We start from the raw sequence: 13,789 nt of genomic DNA, 5'->3' as shown, positions 1-13,789 counted from the left end.
TGATGCCAATATCCCAAATAATTTTAAGCCCTATGTAGTTCTTTACGTATTTACTTATCTAGCCACTGACCTCTCTTTCATCTTATCTATTTATTCCTCCTCTCCTGCTCCCCTCCTCCTCTTCCTCATCTTTTTTTTTCCTTGTCCACCTTCCTCCCTCCTCCTCCTCTCCTGCTCTCTGCGCCCCCGGATTCTCCCTAATCCACAACAGAAACTAAAAGGAGCTCCGGTTCAATGGAGCCAGTGGATGCCAGCTAAGGCAACGGAATGAGCACTGCCTTGGGAGTTAGGGACTCAGGTTCTCCTCTCTGCATCTGCATTTCTTAGAAAGGAAAGCAGATACCGCTTCCTATCTAAGTTTGGGTTTCTTTCTATTTCTTTATTGTTATTTCTTATATACTCATAATACTTATTTAAGATTATTTCTATATTTATTTATTTCTATTTCTTTATTTCTAAAATTAGGAGATTAGACTCTATGCTGGTCTGATGCTCCTTTCTGGCCTTGGAACTCTAAAATAAGAACCCCTGGGAGACAACAGTTGAAAGGAGAAAAACAGAATTATGAGATTTACATGCATTTCTCTAAAAAAGTGATTTTCACAGACTTCTGTACCTTGAACTCTAATTTTGCAGTCTGGCTTTAAATCTGACAACCCATGTAGCAGAAAGTCCAGTATTCTCTATTGGGCATATCTATAGCACATATTCGGAGAAGGTAATGACACCCCACTCCAGTACTCTTGCCTGGAAAATCTCATGGACAGAGGACCCTGGTAGGCTGCAGTCCATGGGGTCGCTGAGGGTCGGACCTGACTGAAGGACTTCACTTTCACTTTTCACTTTCATGCATTGGAGAAGGCAATGGCAACCCACTCCAGTGTTCTTGCCTGGAGAATCCCAGGGACGGGGGAGCCTGGTGGGCTGCCGTCTATGGGGTCGCACAGAGTCGGACACGACTGAAGTGACTTGGCATAGCATAGCATAGCACAGCACTATTATAAGTACTGAACTGACATTCAGCATCAACTTTCCAAAGGAATGAAAGGCACCAAATCAGCCAGCTGTTTACGAGGTAAATACTTAAAAGCTGCACCACAAAAATCAGCCAAAGACACGAGTGCACTGGGCACGTGATCAGCATCCAACAGATACATCACCTCCGAGCCTTCTCAGGAAGCCTCGGGCACTTAACGCAGAGCCACCAAGGGCAACAAAGCTTCTGAATGCAGACAAATGGGCACTTACCTGACTGAGACAGAAGTGGCGTATAAGGGACTTTCGGTTCTATTGCACTCATCGGCGGAGGTAGCAAAGGGTTGGCGAAGCTGCGGAGGGGGTGAGTTGGGCGAACACAGGCCGTGGGGATGGTTCTGCTGGGTGCCTCCTCACTGCTTGGATGCTCAGGCTGTGCTGGGGGCAACATGGGTGGCTGTTGGGTGGTTGGTCCTTCACTCACCGCTGCAATAAACACAGTAGAAGCCATTCATTATTCCACAACAAAGTGGGCTTTCTCTAAGTCGCTGGAACAGTTCAGAGAGTTGTACCATGATGTGGCCAATCCTTCACGTTTAGGAACATCTGCATCCCACTATCCTCTTGCGTTTATGGGACGTGTTAGCACTGCCCCTTTAAACAGTAGAAACAGACCTAGTAGGGGAGGGCTGTATCTTCTAGGAAGAATAGTAAAAGATACACAGCACTGACTGTATTGCCTGAATTGTCTGGGCCCTGCAATCATAAGTGATAGAGCGAGAAGAGAGAGTTATTTCTCCTTTCATAAGTAGCAATGTCAGTGAAATTCAATGTACCAAGCCAGGCTACAGCTGCATTATTATCTACTAGCCAATATGCCAATTTTTCTGTGATTTAAACATGCCATGTCAGCTATCAAACACATCAGAGTTACCGGGTGCTCAAGGCATTGCTAATAAAATGATGCAAATAATAACCACTGTCGTTATCTTCTGAAACAAAATAGATACACATCAATCTAAGAAGTTACATGAGAGATGACTTTGCTGAAACAAGTTGCCTGAATGCAGAATTGCAGTTTTTCCCCTTTGGTAGAAAACCTTGAAATTTTCATTCAGATTACTATGGTTGAAGAGGCTTCACAATAGTTGTTTGTGACAGCCTTTGGCTATTTGGACAATTTTGTGTGTAGAAACACACCTTTTGCTCCAAAGAACACGGTTGAGTTGTACTAAAATATTGGCCAGGCAGTTTTTCATGCTAAGAACACTGTGATTTGACTTTATTCATTCATCTTCAGACTCAACAGATCCAAGTTAAATTGAAAATGAACAGAGATGCATAGTAGGTATAAGTGTGGATCAAAGAATAATAGTTCTGATTATTTCTTAAGAAAGTACTGTTGGGTAAAGGTGGAAAAAAATGCAGTGATAGAAGATAATCTCTTTCCTTTGAAAGAGAATTTCTAAGCAGGTAATATCTCAAGATAATTAGTTTGTGAGATAATTCTGAGACACCTCTCTAGAAGGCTCAGTGAGGTCAGCAAAGGGCAGAGGAGACGGAACATCTGATAATGCTGAAGGGGGTGGAGATTAAAGATATAAAAGATATGCAACAGTGAAATGTGCCTGTAGAAGGCATTTGATATTAAAGCTCATTTTTTCTATATTCAAAAAGGATTAGAGGTCCTCTAGGTCACTGAGCAGGCTTCAGGCTTACCCCATTCAAAGATGGAGGTGGAAAGACACAGGGTTGGCCAAGGACAGGTGTAGCCACATAGCACTCGGAACCAGAAAATGGGCAAAGACTTGATAAAATATTTCTTCAAATAAGGAAAATGTAATCAAGCAAACTAGATAGAACTCTGATGGCAAGCAGAGTCTGAAGAGTGGTACCTTATCTCTATGCCAGGATGTCTTATCAAATATGGACATGTATGTATGTGCATATATAATCTCAAGGTTAAAGTGTGGGGCTGTAAGGAAAACATTAAGATGAGTCTTCGGTGATGTTGGTTCTCAAAGACAAAAGGGAAAGGGACCTTCAGGTAGATGCTAAAAGGAGCTAAACTGCTTTCAAGAATGTAAAGGGAAAGAGGAATATGTGTGTAACTTGTGTTCCATCAGGATGGTATAATTAGGTGACCAAGAGTATAGTTTTAGAAACAGAATTATGCAGGTTTTACTCTGGACTCATATTTAATCTAAAGGAATAAATGGTCAATTGCCCAAATAAAAATACAGTATCTGTTAGATTGAGAGAAGCAGCTGCAGGAACCAACAATGAGGTCTTTCTTTTATTCCCAAAGGGCTAGTTTTTATTAAAGGGTCCTTATCATCATATTAGGGGCTTCCCCAATGGCTCAGTGGGTAAATAGTCCCCCTGCAATGCAGGAGGCACAGGAGATGAGGGTTCAGTCTCTGGTTCAGGATGATCCCTTGGAGGAGGAAATGGTAACTCACTCTAGGATTCTGACCTGGAGAACTGCATGGATAGAGGAGCCTGGTGTGCTACAGTCCATGGGGTCACAGTCAGACACAACTAGCATGCATGCACATCATATTAAAAATGCCTCTCCATGAGAAGAAATTTCACAATTTTTCTCAGAAATCTGCTATAATTCTTTCTATGGAAGCTGGATTGCAATAAATCTGTATCATATTTTTAAAAACCGCTTTAGTCTTTACAGAGGTAGTAACATTTTGTGATATCTTTCTTTTCTTCATTCCTTCCTTCATATTTTTTCTTTTCTATTTCTTCTATATTTTTGAAATGAAAGAGAGCTATATTAAAATATTATTATGATCATAGGTTTGATAAAACTTGGCATTTTTTTAGTCTTCTAAAATTTACTTAAAAACTTCACGTTTCTCATGAATTCTGCTGACTTCATTGAATTTTGGGGGTGGGCACTACCATTCCTCTTCTCTTTAACATATTTGAAAATAAAAATGCTGAGCACTCCGAGTCCTCCATTCCCAAGTTTTCAGTTGGCTACCATGATTCCCACTAGGACCATCACAGTGTTGTTCTTGACACCAAGGGAAGAAATAATGGCTTGATATCACTGGACCAGCTCTTTAGCAAAATCAATATTTTGTGCCACAGAGTGAAGAGGAAAGTGCCTAACCTCATATGCTAGGTGGGAATGAGAGGGTCCAGACTTGAGACTGAATGTATCAGTAATGCACAAAGGATTGTTTTTGTTTTGTTCAAAATGTTAATTTTGCTTAATACCTAATACAATGGCAAGGTATAGGTTTTCCATAGGTGATTCATAATAGTTATATGTTGTATGGAGAAAAAAAAAAGTGCCTTTTAGAATTGGCTGACATTTAAGGCACTGACAAAACTCTCCAGCAAACACAAGAGCAACTGCTCCACTGGAGAAAAGCTCTCATTTCATCTGAGCCTGTTTGGCCAGTTCAGGTGCCAGCTTCAGGACACCTAAGTGAAACAGACTGGCTTTCTGACATGACATTTAGCGGTGCTAAGAGCTCCAAAAGCAAAGAAAACCTCCTTTCGCTCACAAAGTGCAGCATCCCTGCAATTCACAGACTAAAGTGAGAATCAAATAGGTCCTGGCAAGGCACTCATTTTCAAATGATGAGATAGTAGGAATTCATGGTGCAAATAGCATACAGTTATACAGCAGAGTCAAATCTCAAGGCAATTTATAATAATTAATGCCAACACATAAATAATTGCTAAAAAATAACTGGCAAAAGTATTGTAAAAACGGAAATGAGAATTTTCTATCTCAGATTGCATTGAAAGAAATATAGCAAACGAATAACTAAGCAAAGACACTTCAAGACATGAACCAAATTCACTCATTAATCTCAGAAGAACAACATCATGCAGCAATCCTCAGTAACCCCAATTCCTTACAGCTAGTTTTTTTTTAAGACCCTAGAGAAAGCTCCATGAACTCCACTGTTCTGGTTTTATTGATGGCAAGTTCCATCTGTTAACTTATTTCCAATTTGGGAGAGAGGTGCGGGAGAACGATAACCTGGAGAAAGGTGACTGGTGTTCTCACTGAGACAATGTCAACACTGAAGACGAGAGTGGGCATCATCGCCTCTAGCACCTGTTTCAAAGGGGAGGAAATGGAGGCCCCAATTTTATACTGACTTACAGAAGTGAGATCTACAGATGATTGTTTGAAGTTTTCAAAATACATCTCCTTTTCTTGTTCCCCCATGGCCAGTTCCTTTGCCCACGGGTGTGAAGGGCAAAACTGAAGCTATTAATAGGAAGAAGAAATATTTGTCCATCACAACTGTATAAACCTTTCTGTGTGGATCACCGAATGTGTGTTATGCAAATGAACTGTATCCTATATCTTTCCATTCATTATGGGAGGGGAGAAATTCAGCTTTATTAGTGTCCTCAGAAAGCAGCCTTCTCTGTGGGCAGGGATTTAGTGAGTCATCTCTCAAACTCAAAGGTCCATCTGATAACTTTTGAGAAAGGAGAGTTGCTCCATTTCCCACAGTCAAAATGTTTCTTTTCCTACGTGTGCCTTTTGCTGTTTTTCAAGGTGACTAATAAGACATCTCCAGCCAGAGACATGGAATGTTTTCTGCTTGAGAGAGAACTGGGATGTTTAGTGTTCTCCAAGGCATTTAGAAACCGATACTGAATGGTCGGAAGTTAACTGTTTCTGACAGTGATTTAGAGAATACTTAGTTTCCTAGAAAAGAGGATGCTTGTTTTCTGTATTTCTTCTCAAAGCAATTACTTGGAAACACATATCAGTTCCCATGCCTTTTGCATTGCACATAGCTTTGGTCAAAAAAATACTTGAAGAAGGACTGAGTATATCTTATATTTTTTAAAAATCTATGGTATCTTGACCAGGAGTAGACTGTCAATGCCTTTTGATTTTAGATGAGGTTCACGAATTATTAAACAAAGGATTCTGTTAAGAATCCTTAATTTGCATAACTTTATACAATACATTATCTATTTTATGTTCACATTATATGTTATGTAATAGTAATAGAATTTTAAATGTATTTAATAGTATTACTTTTAAGCAAATTAAAATAAAAATCAACTATGGAGACTGCATTTTCTCCCTTTTTTCCTGCTCACCCTCCTTCCTTCCTTCCTCTTTCTCACTCCCTGCTCCTCACCCCCACACCTTTTCATTGTAACAGACCTTGATTTTTAGAGCAGTTTTCAGAGTCATAACAAAATCGAATAAAGATACAGAGATTTACACTCTGACCCCAGGTATGCATAGCCTCATCCACTGTCAAAATCCTGCACCACAGTGGTATGAGACTAAACAAAGGCATAAACAAATCTGTGATCCTTAACCACAGATGAAACTAAATTCTATACTAGTTCCGTTGTTTTCCTTTTCATTGAAATGTAACTTCTAGAATCATTTTCCCCATGGTTTAATGAGACAGTTTTGCATGCTGTACCAGATCAGGAGAGAAAGGAAGGAATCAATGAGATGTTGGATTTTCAGAAGGAGATGATGCTTTTAAAAATGGAAAAGAATTTACAGGAACACCCGCGAATGAAATAGTTAATTTCCAATTTCGGACAAAGTAGTGAACTTTGGCTATCTCTGTCTTGCTGGAATGAACAGATAAAGGCCATTCTGACACTTCCTTTTACAGTCAGAGAATATAAATGAACAATGAAGCAATGAGAAGAAAACTAAACTAAAACTATAAACCTCTTTTCTCTCAGGGATAGTGCAGTTCAGAAATTGAAGGAGGGACTTGTGTGTTCTGAATCCTTTGACTAGAATTATCGTCCTAGTTGTCTTGGGATTCAGAAATTTGGAGGTGTTGGACTTCTTACACCTTTATTTAAATCCCTTCAGTGTGGTCTGGAGGACTTTTTTTCTTTGAGTTTCTGCACACAACTCTATTCTCTAGACATGATGTGCAGTGAGAAGAAGAAAAATAAATCTAATTCTCTCTTGGCAGATTTTTGATGCCTTTTAATTCTAACCTTGCTACATCTAGACAGATTATGATTTCTTAGAGCTGTCCCTGTTGGCTTGGAAAAAATATAGCTACTCCACAAATATATTTTATTGCTGTTACCATCTTATCTATTACGAAATATCCTATCTCACAGGAGATGCTGAGTCACCTGTTCGTAACTAAGAGAAGAATGCCATAAAATCGATTTTAAAATGCTGTGCTTGAAGGGAAAAAAAGCTAAATAGCACAGGAAAACTCACCAGGGTGCATATAATAGCTTGAGAATCTCTCTCCATTTGTACATTCTTTGAAACAAATACTACTCTCAGGACACAAAATCAATATACAGAAATCAGTTGCATTTTGATATCCTAACAACAGACTATCAAAGAGAGAAATTACTTATCTTGTACCATATGCAAAAACAAACTAGATTAAAGACTTGAACATAAGACCAAGAACTGTAGAACTCCTGGAAGAAAACAGACACTGATCTTGGCAATGATTTTATTTTTGGTTTGACACCAAAAGCAAAGGCAACAACAGCAACAATAAGTAAATGGAACTATATCCACTTAAAAAGTGGCTACAAAGAAAGAAAATGAAAATGTAAGGGAAGGAAATTCTTACAAATCAAATATCTGATTAATTGGTTAATACCCAAAATATACAAAAACTCATACAACTCAGAAACAAAAAACATAAACACTGTGATTAAAAAAATGCACAGAGGAATTGAATGGACACTGTTCCAAAGAAGATATACAAAAGACCAACAGATACATGAAAAGGTGCTCAAGATTACTAATCACTAGGGAAATGCAAATCAAACGACAATGAGATATCACCTCACCTCTGTTACCATGGCTAAAATAAAAAAGATAAGAGATAAGTGTTTGCGAGGATGTGGAGGAGGAAGGAAAACACTTTTGCACTGTTGGTGGAAATATAAAATGATATAGCCACTGTAGAAAACAGTGTGTAAGTACCTTAGGAAATTAAAAATTGTACAATCATATAATCTAGCCATCCCACTTCTGCGTATGGCAAAGGCAATGAAAACAGGATATCAAAGAGATTCTGCACTCCCATGCATTTTTTTTGCCAACTATTTTTAATATTATTTCTTTAATTTGGAGGATAATTGCTTTACAGGTGCTTCCCAGGTGGCTCAGTGGTAAAGAATCTGCCTGCCAATGCAAGAGATGCAAGTTCAATCCCTGGATTGGGAAGATCCCCTGGAGAAGGAAATGCATCCCACTCCAGTGTTCTCGCCTGGGAAATCCTGTGGACAGAGGAGCCTGGCAGGCTATAGTCCATGGGGTTGCAAAGAGTCGGATACAACTTAGCAACTAACACACACCTGCTTTACAATGTTGTGTTAGTTTCTGTGGTACAACAGTGTGAATCAGCTGTTAAGTATATTATACCATCTCACTATTGAACCTCCCTCCCACACAGCCCCAATTCCACCCCTCTAGGACATCACAGGGAGAAGGCAATGACACCCCACTCCAGTACTCTTGCCTGGAAAATCCCATGGATGGAGGAGCCTGGTAGGCTGCAGTCCATGGGGTCACTAAGAGTCAGACACGACTGAGCGACTTCTCTTTCACTTTTCACTTTCATGCATTGGAGAAGGAAGTGGCAACCCACTCCAGCGTTCTTGCCTGGAGAATCCCAGGGACGGGGAAGCCTGGTGGGCTGCCATCTATGGGGTCGCACAGAGTCGGACACGACTGACGCGACTTAACATCAGGACATCATAGAGTACCAAGCTGAGCTCTCTGTGCTATACAGCAGCTTCCCGCGAGCTATCTATTTTACATATGATTATATATATATATATATATATATATATATATATAGGGCTTCCCTGGTGGCTCAGAGGTTAAAGTGTCCGCCTCTGATGTGGGAGACCTGGGTTCGATCCCTGGGTTGGGAAGATCCCCTGGAGAAGGAAATGGTAACCCACTCCAGTATTCTTGCCTAGAGAATCCCATGGACGGAGAGTTCTGGTAGGCTACATAGGTCCACGGGATTGCAAAGAGTCGGACACGACTGAGCGACTTCACTTTCACTTTTCATATATATATATGTATATCAAAGCTACTCTCTCAACTCATCCCATCCTCTCCTTCCCCCGCTGTGTCTGCAAGTCCATTCTCCACATCTGTGTCTCTATTCCTGCCCTGCAAATAGAGTCATTAGTACTACTTTTCTGGATTCCATATATATATGTGTTAACATACAATATTTGTTTTCCTTTTTTTGACTTACTTCACTTTTTATGACAGACACCAGATTCATTCATATCATTACAAATGACCCCATTTTGTCCCTTTTTATGGCTGAGATTCCCATGCTTTTTGCAGCATAATTCACAATAGCCAATACATGGAAACAGCTAAGTTTTCATCAAGGATGAATGGGCAAAGAAGATGTGAGATACATATAAAATGTATACACACATACACACATATACTATTTAGCCATGAGAAAGAAGGACATTTACATTTGCAACAACATGGATAGACCTTAAAGGCATTATGCTGAGTGAAATAAGTCAGATGGAGAAAGACAAACATTATATGTGAATCGAAAAAAGCCAGACTCATAGACATAGAAACTAGAATAATGTTTACCAGAGACTGGGAGAGGACAGAAGAAAGGACATATTTGGTCAGACTTATAGTTAGAAGATGAATAAATTCTGGGGCTATAACGTATAGAATGGGCTTCCCTCATAGCTCAGTTAGTAAAGAATCTGCTGGCAAGCAGGAGACCCGGGTCAGGAAGAGCTCCGGGGGAAGGAGATGGCAACCACTTCAGTATTCTTGCCTGGAGAATCCCATGGACAGAGGAGTGATTATAGTTAATGATACTGTATTAAACCCTCAGAAGTTGCTAAGAGAGTAACTCTTAAATGTTTTTACCACAAAAAAGAAATGCTTATTACGTGCCATGGATGGAGGTGTTGGCTAAGGTTATGGAGATTATCATTTTGTAATAGAGAAGTATATCAAATCAACACATGGCAGAACACACTGTTCAATGTCAACTATTCCCATTAAAGCTGGAAAAATAAATACATAAAACAGGTGAAATATTAGTCTGGAAAATTTTTTATTTCCAATAGCTATTTCTTAAAAATGAAAAATGAAAAAGGTCTATCCATGGTGTTGCAAATGGCTGATTTAAATAAAGAAAGCTAAAGCTTTCATACAGGTATTGGTTCATAAGGAAAATCAAAAAGACATCTTCAATTATTACAAACAGACACTTAAGTGAGAATATGTTGGAGTTCAGTCACTTGCTTATTCACTTCCCACTTATCAGAACATACTAATTTCCAGCACCCATCACGTCACTGTTTTACTGAACCCGTTCAGCTTTGTTTTCTCACAACACTTCATATTGTCAGTGCAACAGACTGTGGAAAGACTCCTAGAAAATCAGTCCCAATACACGTTTAGGGTCCAAAAAACTGACCATGCTGAAAAAGAAAATTCTAGTACTCAGGTCACAGCTGAATCCCTCTTTACAAAGGATAAGAGCATCAGAATGCTACACACTTGACAAGACGTTATTGATCTTATTTGTTTGTTCTCAGTAAAAATAAAGGAAAATGCAATGCACTAACTTTTTCCTGCTCCAAAACCGCGGTCCACTGAGAGTGCTGGGAACGGCACAGGCCGGAGGGTGAACTGTGGGTGGGGGTATCCACACGTGGGTGACGGAAGGATTCCTGGGTACTGGGCACTTTCTAGGGTTGGCACAGGGATGGCGCTCACGACAGCTGCAAAACAAAGGTGTTGTCATTAATATTTTCAATCCCATGCATCCACCTAACAAGCAAAAAGGAAACGGTTACATTTTCACATCTTCAAATCCATGGATGCTCCTCATAGTTTCATGTCGCTTCCTTTACTTACCTCTCTTTCTAGAAAGTCCCTTTCTCACTTCAGAAAAGACAACTCACTCTTCAAGAATCTCACTAGCAAGAATTACCCTGAGGTTTAAAACTTTTCATGGTTTCAAACAAAGAAGTGATTCATAGGCCACCTTAAGGCTCCCTGGTTTTTATTTGGTTTGGTTTGGTTTTCATCTTATTCTTTCTTCTGGGCAAAAATAATGATGTTACGAACATTAGATTATTCCAAAATGGAATACATTATATACAGCGGGCTAAAAAAGTGGGGATTTTCTATTAATTCTGTGAAGGAAAGTAATGCTTTGGAGATCTATAGTCTGGAGAGAGAATATGAAAGTATACTCTAAATACTCAAACCAAGGATTTATATTTAATAGAAAATACTTTCAAGCAGCTGAAGTAGTACAACTTTGTGACACATTAATTTAAATGCAACTGAATGTTTTCTGAAATACCAAAACATGTTTGAAGCTACATTGGTCTAAACCTACAGATAATATCTTACACAATTTTTTCCAGGTTTAGTGAGCACTGTCGATTCCATTCTTCAAATACCTGTTCACCTGTATCACATTATGAATTAGGTGTTTGATTTAGGTCATACCTGAATGGTCTAGTGGTTTTCCCTACTTTCTTCAATTTAAGTCTGAATTTGGTAATAAGGAGTTCATGATCTGAGCCATAGTCAGCTCCCGGTCTTGTTTTTGCTGACTGTATAGAGCTTCTCCATCTTTGGCTGCAAAGAATATAATCAGTCTGTTTTGGTGCCATCACTTCATGGCAAATAGATAAAGAAACAGTGGAAACAGGGGCAGACTTTATTTTGGGGGGCTCTAAAATCACTGCAGATGATGACTGCAGCCATGAAATTAAAAGATGCTTACTCCTTGGAAGAAAAGTTATGACCAACCTAGACAGCATATTAAAAAGCAGAGAGATTACTTTGCCAACAAAGATCCATCTAGTCAAGGCTATAGTTTTTCCAGTAGTCATGTATCGATGTAAGAGTCGGACTATAAAGAAAACTGAGCTCTGAAGAATTGATGCTTTTGAACTGTGGTGTTGGAGAAGACTCTTGAGAGTCCTTTGGATTGCAAGGCGATCCAACCAGTCCATTCTAAAGGAGATCAGTCCTAAATATTCATTGGAAGGGCTGATGTTGAAGCTGCAACTCTAATACTTTGGCCACCTAATGCGAAGAGCTGACTCATTTGAAAAGACCCCGATGCTGGGAAAGATTGAAGGCAGGAGGAGAAGGGGATGACAGAGGATGAGATGGCTGGATGGCATCACCAACTCCATGGACAGAGTAACTCCCAGAGTAAACTCTGGGAGTTGGTGATGGACAGGGAGGCCTGGCGTACTGAAGTCCATGGGGTCACAAAGAGTCAAACCCGACTGAGCAATTGGACTGAACTGTATCATATTATGAAATACTTACTCTCAGTGTAAGTCAATCTTCATCTTATAAAATGTTTAGCACACTCTACCTCTTATTAACAAAAAGTAAAAATTAAGCTAGCTACTGGAATGATCAATTTCAACAGCATATTCTTATCTGAAAAATTAATGAATTATTTATATTATGATTTTTTAATTTAGTTATACCCTAAGGCCAGTTGCTGAAGTTCCACATGCACAGCAGTGTACATTTACCAAAGTAAAAAAAAATTTTTTAATCACTTTCCTTTTACCTAGTAATTTCATCATCAAGATACAAATTACATTGCATTATTGTTGGTTAGAAACAGATTTTTTAAATATTTTGACTTAAAAATGCAGATTAATTACATGAAATACATAGCACTTTAAATTAAAAGGGTTCCTTCAAAATGACACATGTACCCCAATGTGTTCACTGCAGCACTAGCCAGGACATGGAGGCAATCTAGATGTCCATCAACAGATGAATGGATAAAGAAGATATGGTACCTATATACAATGGAATATTACTTAGCCATGAAGAGGAATGAATTTAAATCAGTTGTAGTGAGGTGGATGAACCTAGAGCCTGCTATACAGTGAAGTAAATCAGAAACTGAAAAACAAATATCATATATTAATGCATAGAAAGTTTTGACTGACTGTTTTGGTAATGAGGACTAACTCTTTTTTAAGGAGGTTAAGTAATGGGTGCTTTATCTGAATCAAATAAGAACGTATATTAATTATTTAATGGGATAAATATTTTTTCAAAACTTATGTTAGTAAAGATGTAAGTGATATTTCAATGTTTTCAATCTTGTCTTAGTATATTGTATTATACGAAGTACCTCTAAGTGAATGAAACCTGTAGATGTATAAGTCTTGATAAAGCTTTTTACAGTTGTACCTCCTAGAAAATTAGAAAGCAGATAACTTGAATGATTAATCAATACTTGAATATAACTTTACTTCCAGAAAAAATTAGAGGACATTATCTAGTTGCTAACTGAAATACTATTTAACTTTCTGTCAGAGTTCATAGAGCTGACAATTGTATGTTATTCTGTGGGGAAGTGAATTGTAGGTATTAGTTAAAGGAAGAAAATGAGTGATACAAACTTTTCTCTGTAAAAGGGAAACTTCCTTACATATTGATACTTTGTAAATAGATGATGGTGGGTATCAAATTGCTATGGTATTTTTATACTTTTGGCTTTATTTAAAAGAGTAGAATACCAGAAAAATTATGTATTTTGCAGATATTTAACCTATAATATTTAACTTTAAATACTGAATTAAAAATGTGTGTGGTGATACAAAGCTTTTCTAAATTATTTTTGGGAGCACTTCAATGAAAAATTCAGACTGATATGTAACATCATAAATAAAGATGTTATAATTTAATTGATAAGATATTTTATAAAAGTAGATTGTGGCTATCTAAACACATGAACAGACTTTAGAAAAAGGAAAAGAAATAAAATGAGAAGGGAACTTT

The 13,789-nt window shown here is 38.4% G+C and overlaps 1 protein-coding gene across 1 annotated transcript in view; it reads right to left on the bottom strand.

Annotated features, from left to right (window-relative positions):
* Positions 1-13,789, bottom strand: part of DCC (DCC netrin 1 receptor) — a 1,287,746-nt gene that overhangs the window by 55,004 nt on the left and 1,218,953 nt on the right. The window contains exons 26-27 of the mRNA XM_069569336.1: positions 10,576-10,731; positions 1,249-1,461 (exon numbers count right to left, since the gene is read on the bottom strand). Of these exons, the coding sequence (XP_069425437.1) occupies positions 1,249-1,461; positions 10,576-10,731 (369 nt within the window). The remainder of the gene's footprint in view (positions 1-1,248; positions 1,462-10,575; positions 10,732-13,789) is intronic.

Source organism: Ovis canadensis, chromosome 23, assembly GCF_042477335.2.
Source record: "Ovis canadensis isolate MfBH-ARS-UI-01 breed Bighorn chromosome 23, ARS-UI_OviCan_v2, whole genome shotgun sequence".
Classification (NCBI taxonomy): Eukaryota; Metazoa; Chordata; class Mammalia; order Artiodactyla; family Bovidae; genus Ovis; species Ovis canadensis.
This window is presented reverse-complemented; position numbering and strand designations above follow the sequence as displayed.